This window comes from Triplophysa dalaica, chromosome 19 (assembly GCF_015846415.1).
Source record: "Triplophysa dalaica isolate WHDGS20190420 chromosome 19, ASM1584641v1, whole genome shotgun sequence".
NCBI lineage: Eukaryota > Metazoa > Chordata > Actinopteri > Cypriniformes > Nemacheilidae > Triplophysa > Triplophysa dalaica.
The window spans coordinates 976,761-999,654 of NC_079560.1; the positions used below are offsets into that span (position 1 = coordinate 976,761).

Genomic DNA, 22,894 nt, shown 5'->3' on the forward strand with positions numbered 1-22,894 from the left:
AAAGTGAGAGCTTGTTCAAGTTGACACAGAGGAAATGACCTCATCACTGTGAAGCTAAAGCTCGTTCATTGACCCGCTGTACTCTGGCCGGCCCAAACGGCTCGAGTCCATTTTTCAGAGCGGACATCTTTGTTTAAGACTTGACTTGGTTCAAATGGATGAATTAATATTGACAAAACATCAGGCGAGCTAATGAGTGGTTAGTTAGAGCAATAAACATGCCACATTACAGCCAGAGCCACAGGAAGCTAATTAGACAGAGAGAGAGAGAGAGGGAGTGAAAGAGAGAGATGGAGAGAGAGTGAAAGAGAGAGATGGAGAGAGAGAGAGAGAGATGGAGAGAGAGAGACAGAGAGAGAGAGAGAGAGACAGAGAGAGAGAGAGAGAGAGAGAGATGGAGAGAGAGTGAAAGAGAGAGATGGAGAGAGAGAGAGAGAGAGAGAGAGAGAGAGAGAGAGAGAGAGAGAGCTTTTAAACATAGTATTTTCTTTTTTTTCCAGCGCTTGAATAGTGTAATATTTAATTCAACAGATTATTAAAATAGAAATGACTTTTTTGTATAAAATAATATACTGTGCGACATGATAACCGTGATTAAAAATGTGTGTGGTGCTGCACACTCCCTGACTCTTCAATCCCATTACAGTTTCAGTGGCCTTATTACTGCAGGACCGTTTGCCCTCCACTCGCTCGCCCTCGCTCACCCTCGCTCTCTCTCTCTCTCTGCTTTGGTCAAATGGAAAGTGAGGTTAAAATCAATGCAGCTGAACTGGGCGAGGGAGGCACATGAGAGATGGAGAGAAACAAAGGGTGTCTAAACAGGGAAAGCCGTCAACAGACTGAATTTACAGATCGAAGGGCGGCAGAATATAGGGCAGACCATCATTAATGTGACATCACTTCCTGTCACCGCAGAGTGTGTGAGACTCTGTGACTTCATTTTATTAAATCATTTAGCACTTATTAGACTCTTTACCAGGGCGACTCTCTTGTGTGAGCCATCAAGAAAATCATCTGAATAAAATACAAATCTTCTACATTTTCTCACCACAATTGCAGTTCTATAAAACTATCTTATAAATGCTTCACACACTGGCACACGCACAAACGCACACACATATTATTGACAAATACCAGTTTGACACATGATTGTGTTTCCTTAATGACAAAAGTTCAAAGGTCACAGAGATAAGTAGAAATAACTCAAGTGTCTGTTATCTAAATGTGTTACAGTCTAATTGTGTGTGTGTGTGTGTGGATGTCCTCAGGCAAACAAATAGCTTTGTTTCTTCATAGAGGAGAGGATGCTGGACTATTGTGTTCACACACACACACACACACAAACACACACACACACACAAACACACACACACACACACACAAACACACACAAACACACACACACAGACTTCAGGTGCTTTGACCTTGAACGCTCCAAACACTCAATAGTAGGCACACTACACAGGGATCATGTGTTTCCAGTGATGTCTACTGTCAAAACCATTCCCTTCTTATACATTCCCAGAATGCACTGCAAACTTGATCACTTACATATTCATGTACACTTACCAAACTACTATTATTTAATTCCTTAATTACTAAAGAGAGAAACACCAGCAGTGTCTGTAGACTAATAAAAACAAAACTAATACATGTGGCTGTATATAAACCGCCTGTCAATCAAACTGCTGACAGAGAGATAGAGAGAGAGAGAGAGAGAGAGAGAGAGAGAGAGAGAGAAATTAATTCTTGCCCTCAGGTCTGTCTGCAGCAATTAAAGGCAGATTATTACTCATCATCCTGGACTGTGTGTTTGTGTTTGCAGCACACGTGTGTTGTGTTGCGTGTGTGATGTTTTTACTCACAGGTGTGACGGGCCAGTGAGTAGTTTGAGCCGCCGGTGGTCAGACCGAAACCCTCAGGGGCTTGCGTGCTGGTTCGAGCGCGCGACGGTAGTTTAGGAGGTTCGATCTCTGCACCAAACTCGGCCCCGATCACTCCCAGCAGGACGATGGCCGTCGCCTGTTTCCTCCTCTCCTCATATGAGTTACAGATCTTCTTAGTGTTGGGTGGAAGGTTAGACAAACTTCCTACAGACAGAGAGATAGAGACAGAGAGAGACACGTCAACTTCCAATCCATATGAAGCATCATAAACAATACAATGAACTTTTTCTTATAAAATATGTTTCTGAATGAAACAGAATATTCATCTGTTATGATATGATATGAAATATGATTTGTACTTGAAAAAACCAGAGAAGGGATGACTGAGTGATGTGTTTTTTCTTATGTCTGAAAATCTAACAACAACTAATAATAAATATTAACAATACATTTTTGAGTAATATTTAATTGAAACATTGCTTGTGCATTTCATTTGCGATCATATTGTCTCTGATATCAGTCATGAAAACACATTTTGCAACTGTTATAATGAAACTAAACCAGAATATTTTTTAAAGAAAGATGCAACATTGTGCAGGACGAATCCTCCCACATTTATTTTTCTGCTCATTTGTGTTTGTGTGTGTGAATTTGTTAATAAAGTGTGTTACGCACAAAAATCACACAGTTTTCTGTGGTGGTAAAGCGTCCATATGTCACATCTAAATGAAGACTTGAACACTTCTGTCGTCTTGTGCTTTGTGTATTTAACTGTGATATGTGAATGAAGCAGTATTGTGTGTGTGTGTGGGTCATGGTCAGGGTCTCTTCTGGAGGGACACGTGCTGAAACCAGACCCCCCCAAACACACACTCTCCTAAAGAGACCTGGAGGGGGTCTTTGCTTTCGGAAGTGTGGGGTGCATTCAGACGGGGGGCTCTTTTGTGACCAAACGTGTGTGTGCCACAGGAGCCTCTTAAACACAGAGGGTACAATTAGTCACACACACGTGCACGTGCGCACACGCACACACACTTATTAACGTCTAAGGCAACAATACCAATCAGATTCCAGGTCTAGTGTGTGTGTGATCACGTTTGTTCTCTGCTCTAGTGTACAGTTGGTGTGTTGATTTCTGAGCGAGCGCAGCAAAACACAAAGAAGTCAATGAAAGTGTGCGAGTGTGAGAGAGAGAGAGAGAGAGAGAGAGAAAGAAAGAAAGAAAGAAAGAGAGAGAGCGAGAGGGAGGGAGAGAGAGAGAGAGAGAGAGAGAGAGAGAGAAAGAGAGCGAGAGAGTGTGATAGAGAGAGAGCGAGAGAGTGTGATAGAGAGAGAGCGAGAGGGAAAGAGAGAGAAAGAAAGAGAGAGCGAGGGAGGGAGGGAGGGAGAGAGAGAGAGAGAGAGAGGGAGGGAGGGAGGGAGAGAGAGAGAGAGAGAGAGAGAAAGAGAGAGAGAGAGAGAGAGAGAGAGAGAGAGAGAGAGAGAGAAAGAAAGAAATAAAGAAAGAGAGGGAGAGGGAGAGAGAGAGAGAGAGAGAGAGAGAGAGAGAGAGAGAGAGAGAGAAAGAGAGGGAGAGAGAGAGAGAGAGAGAGAGAGAAAGAGAGGGAGAGAGACAGAGAGAGAGAGAGAGAAAGAGAGGGAGAGAGAAAGAGAGAGAGAGAGAGAAAGAGAGGGAGAGAGAGAGAGACAGAGAGAGAGAGAGAGAAAGAGAGGGAGAGAGAAAGAGAGGGAGAGATCTATAAAGCCTAAAATATCACACTGTAAAGTACACACATGTACATGTGCATTTTGTGCTACACAAACCTACAGGCCTTCTGCACAACTATCCACATATACATTAAATAATCTCAAATATTATAAACAATTACTTTATTCATTTAATAATTTCACCTTGTCTTCCATATTAATTGTTAGAAAAAATGGAGTTCAGTCTCAGATCTCATCTCATCCCAGACATCAATTCTTTTGTTTTTGCATACAATCAATCTTCCCATTCAAAACATGTAATAATAAATCAATAACTCACACCTGATGAAAATTTTTACCGCAGTAAATGAAGAGTCATGTAATTGAACTACATGTTACAATAATGAATTACAGTGATGCATAATGTGTGTGAAATGGAGGAAATTAAATGACCTAATTACTAAAAATGAGTAGTAAACAATCTACGGAGATCTAAGAAAAGTTCACACGTTTGACGTTCACCGCACTGTTGATCTCAGAGCAGATTTTGTATCCATATCTGTCCTTTCATTTCTACCAAAAACATATCGTTTCATTTTTTCTGCTGGGCACTTAAAGGTCTAACCGGATTGGCTGAGTTAATATTTTATCCTCTGACAGCGCGAGCGGCCGCATCTCTGCTGATTCAATTTGACCTCTTCATCCGTTCTGCCTCTTTCTATTGGCTGTCACCTGACCTCTGACCTCCATCTCTAACATGTGCACACATGACAATCACAGGCAAAGACATTGACAACTGATTATCAAACTTAATCAGAACCACAATATTTAAATTGTATAATAATATTTCGTTTTTGTATTAAAAAAGAAAAACAACCATGTAAAGTTAAAAACAGTGAAAACACCAATATGGGTCGCATAAAAGTGCGATTTTTTTGGTGATCTTGTGCTTTGTGTAATACAAACACACACTTCTTAAAAAACACACGTGACTTCTGATTGTGTGACATACGTGATCTGATCATATTAGTTTAATCAGAATTGGTGAAGCATCTCACCTGCAATATTAAAGACTGAAATCAAAGCTACAAGAACAAAACAAACACTGAAATATTTATAATCCTCAGAGGGCTCAACGCCCGACTCAACCTATGTGTGTGTGTCCTGATATTAATATCAGAGTATCAGAGTGTGCACACAACAACACACACGTACACATTCACAGCTTTGTTTCAAGTTTGTTCACTTGTTCAGTCTGGACTCTCAGAAACGAATTCTCAAAGCAAGCGTCGCCCTTTCCTCAAACTCACTTTCTGTTTCTGTAATTCGACTGGTGTCTCATGTACAAAGAATTGCATTGAATTCATACTAAAACATTTCGTACGGACAAAGCTGTAAATGCACATTCTCACGTTAATTTCACTGTTAGTACATCCGACAGGGAGCGTGAAAGCTGCCGTACGCAACGTTTTTGTGCGTACGTAGCGTTGATACATGAGGCTCCTGGTGATCAACACTGATGATTTATTATCTTATTCAGATTTTAAAATATGTTTTTGTATTAGATTTATTTATAGAGGCAATGCAATATGTAAATTATATGAATGATCTCGTGATTTGATGATCAATGAGAGATATAGAAAGAAAATGTGATGAGAGAGAAAGAGTTTACTGTCAGCGGGTGTGTAACGTGTGTGCGGCGGTCGGCGTCGATCTGTGTGTGACTGTGTTTCACTTCCACTGAATCAATACAACGGTGCTGCATTCATAATGAAAACACATCAAACGGTGATGAGGAACACACGTACACGCGCACGCACGCGTACACGCGCACGTACGCACACGCACGCACGCACACACACACACAAACACACACAAACACAGAGACATACACATGAACACACGCGTACAAACACACACACTAACAAAGACACGCACACAAACACACACGCACACAAACACACTTATACAAACACTCACACACGAACATGAACACACGTACGAACATGCAAACATGCCCACAAACACGCAGACAAACACACACACACACACACACACACACACACACAAATACACACTAAATACACAAAGGCTCAGGACGAAAATACACACATCCAGCAGAATATACACACACGCCCAAATATACATGCACGTACAGGCAGAATATTAACACACACAGCCCAAATACAGACACACACACAGCCAAAATACACACATCAGCCTAAATGTAAACACACATTCCACACACAGACACCCCTTATACACACACAGATATATATTAAAATAACAATAAAACTAAAGGTCTGCTAAATGAAATAACTCTGAAAGTCTGAAGTTTAAAGGGCAGAAATTCTTTTATTTTTCTTCATACATCAGAAGGTAAATGAACACTTTTTCTATTTTGCGTGACATTTTTATTGCCTGTTGTGATGTATTTAATGTGATCACATCAGCGTTGTCATCCGTCCGTGTTTATCTTTATTAACGACAGTGACCACTCCAGCCAACAATAATATTATTCAGAGCGTCATTTTTTCGTCAGCCGTTACAATAATAGAAAATCTCACCGGCCAACTGATATTTCACTATATTTCACGTCGGATGCAATAAGCAGGAAAACAAACAGTGTTGGCTACGGATTATGCTCTCTCGCTCTGTGTCGGCTACACCGTATTGATTTTTGAACGGTATCGACGGCGTATCTTTAATACCGGCCGATCTATTTTAATGTCATTCCACCTGAATCACATTTGCTGCTTTTTGCGGCCAAACAAAATCGAGTCAAAACGCCGGACGACGGCTGGGTACTCCACGTATGTCCATTTTTCATTTCCATCTGAAAAAGACTCGGATCAGGGAGGACGGATAATAAAATTATCTAAGAAGAGAGAGCATCAATTAAACTCTGAGAGAGAGCGAGAGAGACAGAGAAGAAAAAGAAGGATGCTGTAGACGTGCCGTGAAGTAAATCAATACCATCATGCCCCCCGAAAGCAGTAGAACTCAGAGGATTCTCTCCAACATCCCAGGAAAAATCACGTTGGATTCTCTCACCAAGCGTGCTCTAACATCATAGATTATCAGCTCCCATGATGCACTGCCTGCTCCACCATTGATCACCGATACACGGGCAGGTACAATTTGATAGCAGGGGATTGTGGGAAAGGATTGATCGCTCATGCCCTACAATGCAGGAAAAATCCCATGCTATGTTTCGTAATAAAACAAGACAGAGAATGTAAGTTACTGTATCTGTCCCGGGGTAAGTCAAGACAAAACGCAAAACTCAAACACAACTGATGAGTTTTTATGAAACACACATGACCTGAAGCTCATATCCGCAGTATCTATTAATGAACATCGCAACCTAAAACTTCTACATCACACAACCTTAAGTGACATTTTAAAGGCAAGACTCCATTCCTTCATTCGGCTTGAAATGGTTTCTTACATTTAGTTATGAAACGTGTGTGCGTTCTCTCTCTGAAACAATCATGAAGAAGACAAATGTGATAAAAGTGTCAGACTGTTTGGAGATGATGGACGTATATCTAGACATTTTAATAAAAACACTCTGACCTAATGAAAGCTGTCTGAGAGGTAATAACCTTCAATCAACTACAATTTAATATTTTACAATGACAAAGTTCTTCAGAGACACAAATCATCCACAAAGTATTAAAGTCGATGTCTTCCTCTGTTAAAACTTATACAGTAGATATTTACTACATAAACTTAGACATACACGGTACATATGTGGAATTTTCTATGGACTTTGTATGGATAGGACAATGGAGAGTAAGACAGGAAATGATGGGATGAGAGAGAGGGAACCGGTAGCCGTGAAAGGACCACAAGCCGGGATTTGAACTCAGGTCGCCGGAAGTACTACAAAACAATATGTCCCACAGTCCACTGGACCACTTGGCGCCGACCCAAATCTTTAAATACAAATCTTGTTTCTACTTCTATTTATTAGGAGAAAATGAAAACTGGAGAAACAGGTCAATAACAGAAAAGATGCTGTGTATTTTCAAACCTCAAATGCTGCAAATAAAACAAGTTCAGATCCACTTGTAAGCAACACAACAGTCATGTTTCCACATGTATTTAGGAAAAGTTAAAAAATATTTTTTTATGTGATAACCTAATGTGATTTTTCTCAGAGTTTTCAGTGTTGTCAAGCTGTTGGATGACTTTTTGTCACTCCTTAGGTTTGATTTTGTTTGAAATTCAACAAACACTGGACTGAAATGATCACAATACATCTAGAAATGATGATTACATGAACATTCGATATGGTCGCCTCAATTTTTACCGCACCTGTGTATGTATATTATATAAATAAATATACATACATACATACATAAATACATACATACATACATGTGTGTATGTGATTCAATATAATTATCAGATTGTATACAGTATATACATTAAAAATATATAAAGATTTCGTACATTTCCAAACAATACCAGCAACAGTCACACACAAACATCAATTTGTTGACTGTGTGTGTGTTGAATAGTGAGACAGACGGGAGGTGTGCGTCCGTGGAGACTCTAGCTCAAGAGTCCATGATAAAAGAGTCCACAAAGAGATTGTGACCGTTCTGTTTTCAATACAACCCCCCCCGGCTCACGCTTGCTTTCACGCCGGGCTTTATCAATAGACCACTGCTCTGAATAGACAACACTCTCTATTGGCCTTCAGTCAATTAAGCTCTAAGCTGTCGGTAAACACTTTTAACTTCCCTCGAAAGAGCTGAAAATACTTGAGACGGACGCCGGCACGATCGGACACGAGGAGCACGGAAGGACGTGAGGAATAGCGGGAAATTCAGATATTATAGCTGATTGATCCTGAAATAGACATCCAGATGCTGAAGACAAAAATGCTAAAAACTTTCTCAACCTGTTCAACAACTTTTTTTTGTTGCTTTCGATGCAACACATTTTGTTGTACATATAAATCGTTATAAATTAAAAGTAAATGTGAGGTTTGCCATTGCAATGCTTTAAAATTCGGATACGTTTCTATTTCTATTCTTTGTCCCCAAACATTACAGTGTTCTTCAAACCAAACCTCTGACCTTTCACATTCGTTTAATAAAAACTCAGTCCTCGTTCTGACAGATGAAATGAACAGAATTGTTTTCACAGTTCTACAGGAGGCGTATCGGTTATTCTATAGATTAAACTCTGTCTCTCTGTCGGCTGTATGTGACCGCGGACAGCACGTCTACATGACTTCCAGGAAAATCTCACAGTGCTCACAGACATCAGGATTCTCGCTTTTGAAACATTTGTGTGTCAAGTGAAGCACAGAGGGAATATTCCTCATCCATCCGCACACGACAGGCCAGACATCAGACCTGCTGCATGGAGACACCGCCACGGACACGTGTGTGTGTGTGTGTGTGTGTGTGTGTGTGTGCGGTGAGACAGACGTCCATACGATCTAAAATTCCAGTAAGGTAAAGCGCCAGTGGGCTTGTGGATGAGATCAATAGTGTGGCTTCGGGCATCAGAGAGAGAGAGAGAGAGAGAGAGAGAGAGAGAGAGAGAGAGAGAAAGAGAGAGAGACCTTTGCAGGTATGAAGAGTAGATAGACTCAGGATATGGTCAATATCAGAGACTGCTGGTCTAGTCTAGTTCAATCTGATCTGGTCTGGCCTATGGGGTCACACTTTGGTAATTCTGCTACATTCTAATTGGACGCTGCATGTTTGTATTCTATATTAATACAGCATCAAATGATGGGATGAATCTTCAATCTGGTTTTCATTAAAAAGCCAAATTGTCAGTGAAACTTTGGCCTAACCAATCAGAAACTTTACTATTACCATGGAAACAGGAATTCCTCAGTGGAGACCACAAAACTATAAAAATAGATCATTATTAACTTCCGTCTTTACCTCTCATACATTTCTGCCATTCTTTAATTCTTTCATAACATAGTAGTTATTTGAATAGTCAATCGTCTAATTCCACAATGATGTTCATAATATAGTTCATTTACTCGTACAATAATGTAGCTTACACTTGTGACGGTCAATTCTTTACAAAAGTTTTTATAATGATTTTGAGTGAATCACTGTCAGAGTGGGTGGCTGTTTTGCTCTCATCACACATCAGCGCCCCCTGCTGGCGGCACAAGTAAACTCATTTATCAGTTTCCGTGGACTGGGGAGGGATTCCGTCCTTGTTCTTGTGTGTGAATGAAACCTTTATCTTTCTGAAGCACTCGAAACAGACCTTCACCTCATAACACTCTTCTGTGTGTGTGTGTGTGAGACACGTGCCAATCAGAACACACACACACACAGTTTCCATTAAAACTCAAATCTAAGTGGTGTTTTACTGCAGTAAAGCTCATTCAATTGAACATTCACAAAAGACGGCAGACAGATTTCAAGGAAACAGCCTTGAAGAGAGAGAGAGAGAGAGAGAGAGAGAGAGAGAGAGAGAGGATGAGACGTTACCCTGATGAAGTGATTTAAGACAGGAAATATTATGACTTCTGAGTCGTGTGCATTCAGCATTTAAAGGAACAGTTCATCTTAAACATGAATTCTGTCTCAATTTACTGACACGCATGTTTTTCCAACCTCACATAAAGGAGATGTTTAGCATGAACACCCCTGTCCCGATTCACCTTCACTGTATGACAGAGTACTGTATGAGGATTCTGATCAAATCTGATTAAGTGTTAAGCACAAGAAACAGGTTTGCAATCAAGTAAAGACAGAATAAAAAATGTCCTTTAAGAGAAAGTCTGAAGCGAACACAGTAGAAACACACACGCACATGCGCAACCGGACACACACTCAATCAATTCCGCAATCTAATTTTATCCTTTGCTCTTTTGCCTTTTTTTCTGCATGGAAGCAATTTAGAAAGAGACAAAAAAATGAGAAGAGAAAGAAAGAGACGTTCTGTAATTCAATACAGAGATAATCAATAAACAACCTGCTCTGACAACTCACTTCACTGTTTACACACACACACACCAGATACAAACCTGTGAAACGCAGATTCATCTGTAAAGACTGCATGTCATATACAACAATACACAAATAGGTATAATATAAACAAATGATAGAATATGTATATACATGTAATGTGTGTATAACAGGTGTGTACAACATTATGTGTGTGTACATCCAACACTCACTGTCGTCTGCTCAGTCCAAAAAAAAAAGACTGTATGAACCAATTCATGTTTGTACAAGTTTGGTGTTATATGTGATGGTCAAATGGTCAAAACATTTGCTAAAAATGCTGTAAAAACATACAAGAGATCACGCCGGTTTGCATTCGTTCATCATTTCAGCATGAATCGTCAAATCCAGTCCAGTTTCTGTTGAATTTCAAGACACAAACAGACCTCAGGAATTAAATAAAGTCACCCAACAGCAATATGAAAGTTGTAAAAAAATCTGGTCTATAGCATATTTGAACTGATTGTAAATGAGTTGAGTATAGTGCTGTTAATGAAGATAAACTTGTTATCTTTGCATCATTCACGATCGCATCCATTTTTATTTGATACATTATTAAATTTAACTAATTTGGAATTTGAGAGGAATGTTGTCACCAGTTCACAGAACAAAAAACTAGAAACTGTAAATTCAGAAAAACTGTAAATAGTCTAGTGGTCTCTTAATCTTTTCTGCAGCTGTACATTAAACTAATGTAAATGCCTTAAAAAATGTAGAAGAAGATATCTTTTCTACATGCACAGATACAGAGTAAACTGTAGTAGATTTGTTTGAAAAACCTAAAGCTCAAGTTATGGTCGTGCGTAGAACCCAAAGACTGGGCGCATCTGCTCGTGCGTGAAGTTATAGCGAGCGAGGAGACCATCTGCAGGACAAGTCAAATTTTTTATCTTTATGTAAACAATAATAATCGTTTACATTGTAATCCATTTTCCTTTTTTTATATTTGGGCATGTGTGTAATAAGCAGAATGTACGCGCTTTGTGGACCCGCCTATCGCCGCTCTTTATTGACCAAAAACATACTGCAGCATTGACTTTAGACCAGGTATGAGTTGGTCTATGGCGCAGTCTATTTCAGTTCCTTAAAATAGCAACGCGCCAACAATGCGTCTGAAACACCTCGTTTTTAGACCTGCCCTTGGGCGCACAAATGACCGCAAATGCATTTGCTATTTAAACAAAGTGCCGCAGGACGGGAAAAGGAGAACTGCGTCGGGATGAAACTAGCAAAAACACTTTGTCGGCAGGTGTATGATAGGGACCTAAATCTTCAAATTTAAGCGTGCATTTAAAAAAAGAACAGAGTTTATTTTTCCATTGGTCAGTGCTGGTAAAAGGGCTCATAAATCTGCTGCATCATGTTTTTGGTTTAGAGCCAGTAGATCAAAATATCATCAGTGAGTCTGCTACGACAACAATAGAAGTCAATCAGAGGTGCTTATAAAATACAGAAACATATCTGTGTGTGTGTGTGTGTTGTACCCCAGCAACACCATCTGTCACCCCCTCCTCCCCTTTACCCCTCTTACCCTCTGTTACCCCCTGATGCGAGCAGACATGCTGCTGTTCTCTGGGCTGTGTCGGGGGGGTTTGACCTCACACTGTCCTGTCACGTACCCCACCCCTCATATCCACTCGTTAGTCAACTTCTGTCATAACAAACACAACTACACTACATGCAAACCTCCGCACGTAACACACGTGACAGCATCGCTCGAGACGCATTATCAGTCAAACAGCAAGAGTTTCCTCATTCTCATCTCACTCTCTGGACATCAGAGCTGAATTTTTAAAACCTTCCCGTCTCGGCTGGACCCGGACCCGGCGTGGCTCCAGTGTGTTGAATTATTAATTTTTATGTGTTTTATGATGTTGAAGGCCGTTCTCAGCATCATCAACGGTAAAGTCATGACACTGCAGCATTCTGACATCATCATCACTCCACATCTGTGATGAACGCACCCACGTCGGGTTAAACGAGAAACGGACAAGATGAGAGAGATGAGACGAGACGGGAGCGGAAGGAAGAAGACGAGAGGCGAGAAGACACAGGAGATGAGAGAGAGAGAGAGACAGAGAGAGGGAGAGAGAGAGAGAGAGAGAGAGAGAGAAGGTGAGACGAGTAGAGGAGAGGACAAGACAAGAGACGAGAGGTGATGAGCGGAAACCAGACGAGAGAGGAAAGGAGATGAGGAGAGAAGAGACGAGTGAAGAGGAAGGACAAGACTAGAGAAAAAAGATGAGGAGACAAAGGAGAGAAGAGTCATGACAGGTCTCAGAACCTTTGACCTCTGACCTCTCTGTCCTCTACAGTGGCTGCAGATCTCCTGCATGAGACTCTTCACCTCTCTCTCTCTCTCTCTCTCTCTCTCTCCATCACAAGTCACAACAGGACAAATCTGTCCGGAAAAAAAAACGCTCTCCATCTACGCTGTCACGTTTGTAAAATGATTATGTATTTGTAAAAAGGTTATGCACGACTAAAGTGATTTTGTTTTTGCAGACTGATGATGCATCCGTGAGCTGAACTATGGCTCCTCATCGAGGAGTTTTCCATCTCTGTCACTGTCCCGCGGACCACTCATCCGTCCTGAGAAATATTACACACACACACAGCAACATGTTTTCTAAGAAACAAAAACACGCAACATGAATGAAATCAAAGACACACGGACACACTGCATCAAAAGATATTCTGTCATTTAACAGGATGATATCTGAGGAGGAGCAGATTCACTCTGACCTCTGACCTCATCAGATCCTAATATACCATCAGACACACACCACACAAGACATTTCACTTCTACATGAACTCTGGATTATTCTTTATTTAACAACCAATACTGGGAACTTGTTTCCTAGAGTTTTTATAGAGATTATTTTAATAGATAAAGAGTCGGCACCTTGACGAGGAAATGAACAGCTAATGAGAAAAGAGAATGCTTTATAGATCAAAAGATGAAAGAATAGGACACAAGATAGAAAGAGAGAGAGAGAGAGAGGTAAAGTGTGCTTGCGTGTGTGTCCACACAGAAACACTACTGACCTTTCAGTATAAAATGTAAAAACAGCAGCTCACTCCTCAATCTCTCATTCTTTATTTACTGTGTTTCTGCTCTGTTCTGTAATTCTGTCTCATCTCTCTCTCTCTCTCTCTCTCTCTCTCTCTCGCCACACCAAACACCTGCATCTCAGCTGCCTACATAGGGAGCATCTTAAAGATGAAGACGCTGTTTCAAATGCACGAACGGCCATAGTCACTCTGAGGTGAGCTGCTTGTACAGTGAGAGTTTTTCCATCATTATCAGTTACGTTTGCTAGACGCTTTTATCCAAAGCAACTAACATTGCATTATGCTTTAGATTTATTTCTGAGTATGTGTTTCATATCACTCATGAAGTTTAAAACTCTTTTTAATAGAATCATTCTGTCTCTAAATATTAAGAACATCTTAAAAACCACTTACACATGCACACACTCTCACAGTCGCAGGTACACACACACACACTCATTCACACACTCGCAGGCACACACTCGCAGGTACACACACACAATCCAATTCGGAGGTCCTCACACACACTCACAGGTACACACACACACACAAACAAACTTGCAGGTACACACACTTGCAGGTACACACACAAACACATAAACGTGCAGGTCCTCACGCACACTCATAGGTACACACACACACACACACACACTCATTCACACAATCGCAGGTACACACACAAACACAAACAAACTCACAGTTACACATGCACACAAACAAACTTGCAGTACACACACTCGTAGATACACACACACAAACAAACTCGCAGGTACATAAAAAAACAAAATCGCAGGTCCTCACACACACATTCAAGTACACACATACAAACAAACTCGCAGGTTCACATACAGACACACACATACAGACACACACATACACACACACTTGCAGGTACACAAACAAACAAACTTGCAGGTCCTCACGCACACTCACAGGTTAACACACAAACAAACTCACAGGTCCACAAACACACTCACAGGTCCACAAACACACACTTGCAGGTACACACACTCACAGGTACGCACACACACATGCGCAGGTACACACACACTTGCACACGCGGGTTCCAGCTGTACTGTAAAGCAGAACATGCTCTCTCTCTCTCTTTCTCTCTCTGCATCAGTCAATACCCACATGTTTGATGATTTATCATTTTCTACTCTCATATGTCTCTTATTGACATTGTTTTTCCATTTATTTCACAAAATTGAATGAGTAAGACCAGAGGAACGTTACACACAAACATACAGAAAACACATCTGTACACAGCAAAGAACACAGAACACATGTACAGGGACATCAGAATGATAGACAGACGGATATCTGATAAATCTGTCCGTCCATCCATGTTCTGTGTGTTCCAGTAATGGTGTTTGTGGGGTGTCATGGGAGATTATTAGAGCTGTGAAACACGGATGTGTGTGTGTGTGTGTCCAGGTTAAAGATAGACTGTATTTCTGGATATGAGCATCTCCCTCTCTTTTTGCACTACAGGAAATAAATGATGAAAAACTGACACTGACGTTCAGCTATCACTCTTCACATCACATCCGAGTCAGAACTGACACTCATGTAAGTGTAGGTGTGTCCTCACCTGCTGTGATGTCATCGTCCGTCACATCCATCTCTTCCTCTGGAACTTTGGGCTCAGTGGGCGGAGCTTCAGGAGGGGGCGGGACCGGCTGGGTCGTGTCCGTGGCCGTTCCAGCTGCACACAAACACGCAGAGTTAACAGTTAACATGTGCCAACAGAATCTCACAGAACCCAGTATATTTTCCCCTCGTCCGTTCTCAAAAGGCAAAAAAAAATTCTGGTTTTCTGGCAAGCTCATTAAAAAGCTCATCAGGGTTTATTGGTGCTTTGCATTATCGAGGCTTTATTAAGCTTTAGCGGCTGATTACAACCATTTTTATTTAGCCGCCTCATTGGGCGCTTATCCTGGAATTACCAATTAAAATAAGCTTTTCATTAAAGCGTCTGGAACTGAATCGATGCTGCTTAAAGGTGAGAATGAGCTAATCTAGACGCGCTGCTAATTAATGAGACCCCCAGACCCCCGTCTGCCCTCGGCGGAGACACGGACACGTTTGGTCTTTAAGCTCCGTCAGACAGATCAACCTCTGATCGGCAGAAAAACACCAACAGAACCAAACAAAAACTAACTTGTGCACAGGAGAGATGAACTCATCCTCGCTCTACTTCAGCACATGGTATGTCGGCATATAACACCTTATAAATACACAAAGAATACTGGAATACAACACATGTCATTAAAATTTTATAAATCATAATAACAAAAATGGTGTCTCACTACTGTTTATTGAAAAAACCCACAAAAATTACTAAAACCTACCGATAATACTGATCCTTTATTTATTTTTGATTTGTATTCATTATTACAGTTGATATAACACACATACTATATAAGAATATATTTGATAAAATATAAAAAACTTTAATATAAAAAACTTACAGTGATTGTCAGGTTAAGTTATAACTATAAAAAGTTTTTCATTATTTTGAGATTCCGTAACTCAAAGGAATTAATTATTATCTCAGAAAATTGAACTGAATCAAACACAAGACGTGAAAGAACATTAAATAAGATCAAGAATTGAGTGAGTACTGTAAACTCACCACAACAACACCAGAAATTCATCATTTTTATCTTTAAGAACATCCATATGAAGAAAGAGTGTTCGACGAAACGATTATACACGCAAACACACATCTGGTTTATTATCCCAGTGGGACAGTCCATAAGCGTAATGATTTATATACTGTACAAACTGTATATATTATCCCCTAAACCTAAAGATCATAGAAAACTTTTTGCACTTTTAGATTTTTAAAAATGATTGTTCTGTAAGATTTATTCGCTTTCTTTGCCCATGAGGAGATCAATTTTGGTCCCCACAGTGACACGAGTCTCAATGTGTTGGTGCAAATTCAGGTTTAGGTCCCCACCTGGATATACAAACAAAGCCCCAAACACACACACACACACACACACTTACATACAACATACACTCTTCTAGTTTGAGACACTTTGGAACTCAAATTGACAACCTCCTCCAATTAGGTGTGATGAAGTGTGTGTGTGTGTGTCCTTGCTCAATTAACCTGTCATTGACCAATGAACAATCTAAAGATCGTCTCCCTCTCCTCATGATGGCACACCAAAACCTAGGGAGCTGCCTACTAAGGGACAATCTTGAGGACACTCATAAAACCAAGGCATTTCCAGACTACACTATTTATACAACATCCTGTGTCTCCATATCACACAATCTATGTTGACACATGTAAATACACAAAATAAGAAAGATCAAAAGAACCATCAGTGTGAGTAAATGTTTGATGGTGTTAACTGCAGTAATACTGTGATCTGAAGTGTGTGTGTTTGCTTCTGCTTTGATTGACTGAACCGTGATGATGTTGAGTTTTGTGTGTGTTCAGTGAAGCATATAACGGCAAGAAGGTTCCTCAGCATGATATGAACACACACACACATACATATACACACACACTTCATAATTCAGAGCTGCTGGTGTCAGTTGTGTAAAATGGAGCCTGCAGCAAGGTCAAACACCCGTGTCAAGCATGACACACAGCTCGCACCCAGCCTTGTTAACCCCGCACACCCCTATCCCTTCATCCTTTGTCTCTCTCTCACACACACACACACACACACACACACACAGGAGAACGGTTTTAAAATTCAGCTAAGCTGCAGTCAGACAATATCCAAGCGAAATATGTGTCTCTCAAAATATCAGACTTTATCCAACATATACAAGCGGTATAAAGCAAACATTATCGCTGAAATAATCCTGAACAAGATCTGAAAAAGATCTAAAGGAGCACCTCATGCACCTCTGCATACAGACACATATTTCCAGTAGTAAATGTACTAAAAGCAGTAAATATCTGGCGTCTGGATGTCCGACTGTCTCAAACAAAATTTGATTTTAAACTTTGACCGTGTGAGGTTCTGAAGAATATTCTGCTTTATGACTTACTGACTGACTTCATTCAAACATCGACACGTCAGGTTGGGGGGGGGCGGTATGACCATAAACCTGTTTCACGGTGGGAGTAATATTATTTTGCAGTATGAATATAAACCACAACACAGTTCATATTTACGAAGCGAGTGCATTTGTTGCAGCTACGCTGTTGTGTTTATAAACTGAAGGCGTGGTGAAAACAAGCTTGTGAGGAAATCGACAGCTGGTCACAGATGCTGTCAATAGAGCTTAAGTTGTAAATAACCCAGAATATTCCTTCAAGATAAACGCTAGTACTGTGTGTGTGGGGGGGATTATAGAGTCACATCCGCAGGGCTGGAACCGCCTGAGGCTGTTTATAATCACCTGCTCATCCTCCCCTCCCACCGATCGGCCTCTCTACCTCTGACTGCTTATCACCCCAGGGGATGCTGGGAAGGGTAAATCCCAACCATCAACATCTAACACGGGAGTCAAGCTTGAGCAGTGAAGATGATACAGAGACACTGGATCCGTTTCATAATGCACTTATGACATGTCTACATACGCAGAATTATAATAATAATAATAATTATCAAATAACTTAATACATTTTTTTTATATATTATGCTCAAATATAACTCACGCAGAACTCAGATTGCATCTGTCTCACCTCACAGACGCGCAGAATCCAGAATGTATCAGATTGCATGTGTCTCATCTCACAGACGCGCAGAACTCAGAAAGCGTCCGTTTCACCTCACACACGCGCATAACCCAGAATGCATCCGTCTCACCTCACAGACGCGCAGAACGCATCAGTCTCACCTCACAGATGCGCAGAACTCAGAATGCATCTGTCTCACCTCACAGATGAGCGAAAAACCAGAATGCATCAGAATGCATCAGTCTCACCTCACAGACGCTCAGAACCCAGAATGCACCTGTCTCACCTCACAGAAGCGCAGATAGTCACACAGAACCCAGAATGCATCCGTCTCACCTCACAGACGTGCAGAACTCAGAATGCATCTGTCTCACCTCACAGAACCGCAGATAGTCACACAGAACCCAGAATGCACCTGTCTCACCTCACCGGCTGCTTTTGTTGTGAACAGTAAAGGTCATATATTCATTTTCAGAGCGTCTAATGGCCAGTGTGCGTGTGTGCAGTGATTTGGAGAGATGACCTTTAACTGCAACAGGACGACAGAAACACAGAAATCACCAGTGCTTGTCTGCCATCAGTAAACACTTCAGTCTAAATGAACAAAAACAGCTTCTTTCTAGATGGGCTGTGACATGTCTGTGTGTTCATTTATTTTATGATCTATAGGAGAAATAGAAACAATGAAAGTGCACACTTACTAACAGCACAACAACCTCTCTGACTGTCACTGCAAATGCATTTCTCTCAACACATGTTCTTTTTTGGTTTTCTTAATCATAATCAATAATATCTGTGGCATCTTAACCAGCTAATATGAAATAAAACAACCTCTTGTGATGAAAGACACACACAGCAAATGTCTTGACAGTGTTTTTAACATCTTTTAACTGAAACTGCAGTGTCAACTTTTATAGCCGACATATAATTTCTGCAAAACTCCACACGTGCTGCTGTGATTGTTGCTATGGTGTTCTAGTGTGTTGCTATGTGCTTTTTTGGGGTGTTCTGAATGGTTTCTATGTTCAAATTCACTTGTGTCTATGAAAAGACAAGATATGATTGTTCAAAAGCAAACTCTAACTATGAGCAATAGTAGCAATGAATCTTGACCTGTATTGATCAGTGTGAACACACACATATATATGTGTGTGATGTCTTATCTATGATACAGAGTACATACCGAAACAGCTGTAGTGTTTAACGTGTGCGTGTGACAGATCAGTTTCACTGACCCCTGCAGTCCTGTATCCTGCTAAGGTCACTGCTACCACCAAAAACACTGATTTAAACACTACAGTGACCAGCAGCTGTAACTATGGCAACCGTTCCCAAGGGCCACTGCTTGCCTCCCACTAACCCAACACACACACTGACATTTCTATAAAGAAAGATGCTGCACATGAGTTTGAATTGGACACGCACTCTTCAGATCAGACACACACGTAATAGTTCACATATTTAAATATTTCATATTCTATTACATATAATAATGTGTGATTACAAATAATCCAGATCCAAAAGTGATTTCAGAACGGTGTTTAATGTGACACTCACCAGGGCTTACAGCATCCACGTACTGCGGGAGGTACGGCGCCCACAAGTCAATGGTGTCCTTCCTGCCCAACTGACCAATCCGACGCAGTTCTGCCAACAGAAGAGCCTGGGCCGCCTCTCGAACCTGAAACACACACAAACCAACACACACCCGTCAAATACATTTAACACCACTGACACAAACACAGCAATATTTACTTATGGAACAGATTCTCTTTTCAAACACTGAAACTGAAATAAAGAACTGAATTCAATCGCCTCAAAGAAGCTAGAGAAGAAAAAGCCATTGAGAGATGCTGAGTGTGTGTGTGTCCCCGGAGGTCAGCAGGTGCTAAAGCAGCAAGATACCAATAAAAGTGTGTGTGTGTGCGCGTTCTGGAGAAAAAGGATTAAGGATGCTTAACAGAGCGTCTCTTTCTTTTCTCGCTCTATCTCCTGCTCTTCATTTCTCTCTCAGTGTGGTGTACGACACCATTGCGGTCACACACTTTGACACACACACACACTCTTTAATAAAATAAAAGACTTTTGTATATAACAATGAGAAGTAAAGTAAGATCAAAAATCTAAGTATGTGAAAAAAGGTTGTTCATGGTTGCACGTGGCACATTTTGCAGTGTTATTTTTATGTTGCGAAAAGTAATATTGGATGCCAATAACATCACAGCTATTTAGTTTCAATTCATTTGGTCCATCAATACTGACACAAGCTTCTCTTTCCCGACATCCCTAAAGTAAAGAATCACTCGAAAACCTTTTTATAAACAACTACACTGATATTTGTGTAGTCTAAATAATAACATTACCTCTAGGCAGCGATCCTGCCATCTGCGTGCCAACATCTCCAGCAGAGGAGGCTTGAATTTTTCCAAACCCAGAAGATCAGGTAACATCACACAATGCATGGCAGCCAACTGACTCCAACCTACAGAGAAAGAGAGAGAAAGAAATAGAAAGGAGAGAGAGAAAGGAAGAGGGGGAGAGAGAGAGACAGAGAAAGAGAGAGAAGAGAGAGAGAGAGAGAGAGAGAGAGAGAGAAAGAGAAAGAGAGAGAGAGAGAAAGAGAGAGACATAAAGAGAGAGAGAGAGAGAGAGAGAGAGAGACATAAAGAGAGAGAGTAGAGAAAGAGAGAGACATAAAGAGAGAGAAAGACCATCATCACTCACAACAACCCTCCATCATTACAGGAACCTACATAGAAACATTTCAGTAAACTATATTCATGAGCAACATCAAACAGAGATTGACATAAATCAGAAATATATGAAAGTATAAATCAAGAATATATTCAATGTACTATTCCGTCATTTGCTATCCAATAAATATATCTAAAATAAAATATATACATTAAAAAATTGGCATATATTTTATGGTTATAGTGAACAGATTCTTTACTGATAATCCAGATCTTTTCTTTATGGATAAGCCAGAAAAAAAGGATCTTCTTTTAATGACTAGACTTCAGCAAATGTGTGAAGTTGTTAAATGTTCAAATGAGCACCAGTTCTATTTGTTCAGATGTTTAGGAGTTGAGCTTTTATATGCAGGTAGATCAAATGTATTTCTGTATGAGTGGTTAAAGCAATGCATGTGTGAAAAAGATTTCTTCAAATCATTAAACATGTGATCTGCACAAAAGTTTTTATGTGCACACTTTAAACCGTCAAGCTTTGAAGTTTTTATATTTATTTATAACACTTTAAATGTAACACTCAGCTTAATTTATTTATTATTTCATATAGGAATTTATAGTCCGTATAATACTTGACCAGTGTGTGTGTGTGTGTGTGTGTGTGTGTGTGTGTGTGTGTGTGTCTGCTTGTGTATTTTGTGTTCTGTGCATGAGGAGTTGTGTGTATGTGTAAGTGTATGTGTGTTTATGAACCTGTGTGTGTGTGTGTGTGTCTGTATTCTGAGTGTGTTCACTTTTTTATAACTTTTATAAGTTGTATAAGTTTAATGTTTTGCTAATAGTCAATATGTTTCATGTACAGCTTCTTTGTAACAATGAAAATTGAAAAAAGCACCATATACAGTAAATAAAGTTAGGTTGAATCAACACTTCATACCATCATTACACAGTATAAAACATTTAAATAATCATGAGTGTGCTTGTGAGTGTGTGTGTGTGTGTGCGTACACATGCTAAACTTGAAGAAGACAAACATGAAGACAGAAACACAGACAGAGTCCGACTACAAGCACAAGACAGTAATACACAAACACATTCTGGCACTGAGCATGAGGCGCACAGAATGCACTGAGAGAAAGAGAGCCGGAGTCAGGAGAGAGAGCGAGTGAGCGAGACTCCTTTATTCAGAGAGATACCTTCATTGACTGAGGGCGAGTGAGACAATCCTGAAGCAGAAGATGAGACAGCGACGGCAGCTTGCAAGGGGAGCAAAAAAGAAGTGAGGAAGAGAGTGAGAGAAAAAGAAATTAAAAAAGGAAAGAACGAACGAACGACGAAGAAAGAAAGAAAGAAAGAAAGATAGAGAGATGGAGAGAATGAAAGAAAGTGAGAAAGAGAGAGAATGAAAGAAAGAACGAAAGGAAGAAAGAAAGAGTAAGAGAGAGAGAGAGAGAGAAGCCTGCAGCGGTGTTAGAGGAGAACAGCAGCAGATTTTAAGTGAAATGATTTATTTGTACAGTAAATTTGTTTGTAAATGAGGAGTGAAATTCAACAGTTTTATCAATCATTAATAATCCTTGTCTGCTTTTAATCTGTATGATATTCAGGATCAATTTAAATAGGTGAAAATTAAAGATGAACTAAGAAGATATGATTCATCCAACAACCAAACACAATTTGTTTAAAGATGTGAAGACAAACATGAAATTCTTCAGTAAATTAGTCACATTTTAGACTAAGAATATTAGTTATTATAACATTTAACATGAACCAATGTTTTATATATATATATATATATATATATATATATATATATATATATATATATATATGGGTCAATGACAAATAAGATTTTCAAGAAGAAAAAAAAAATATTTTAAGCAAAACAGTTTGAAAATGTATTTTTATGTCCAAAAA

General features: G+C 40.0%; 1 protein-coding gene across 1 annotated transcript in view; it reads right to left on the bottom strand.

The window, feature by feature from the left end:
* Positions 1 to 22,894, bottom strand: part of LOC130407602 (WD repeat-containing protein 7) — a 63,634-nt gene that overhangs the window by 20,120 nt on the left and 20,620 nt on the right. Inside the window, 5 exon segments of the mRNA XM_056730649.1 lie at positions 1,866 to 2,090; positions 15,225 to 15,338; positions 19,845 to 19,968; positions 20,651 to 20,769; positions 22,174 to 22,233. Of these exon segments, the coding sequence (XP_056586627.1) occupies positions 1,866 to 2,090; positions 15,225 to 15,338; positions 19,845 to 19,968; positions 20,651 to 20,769; positions 22,174 to 22,233 (642 nt within the window).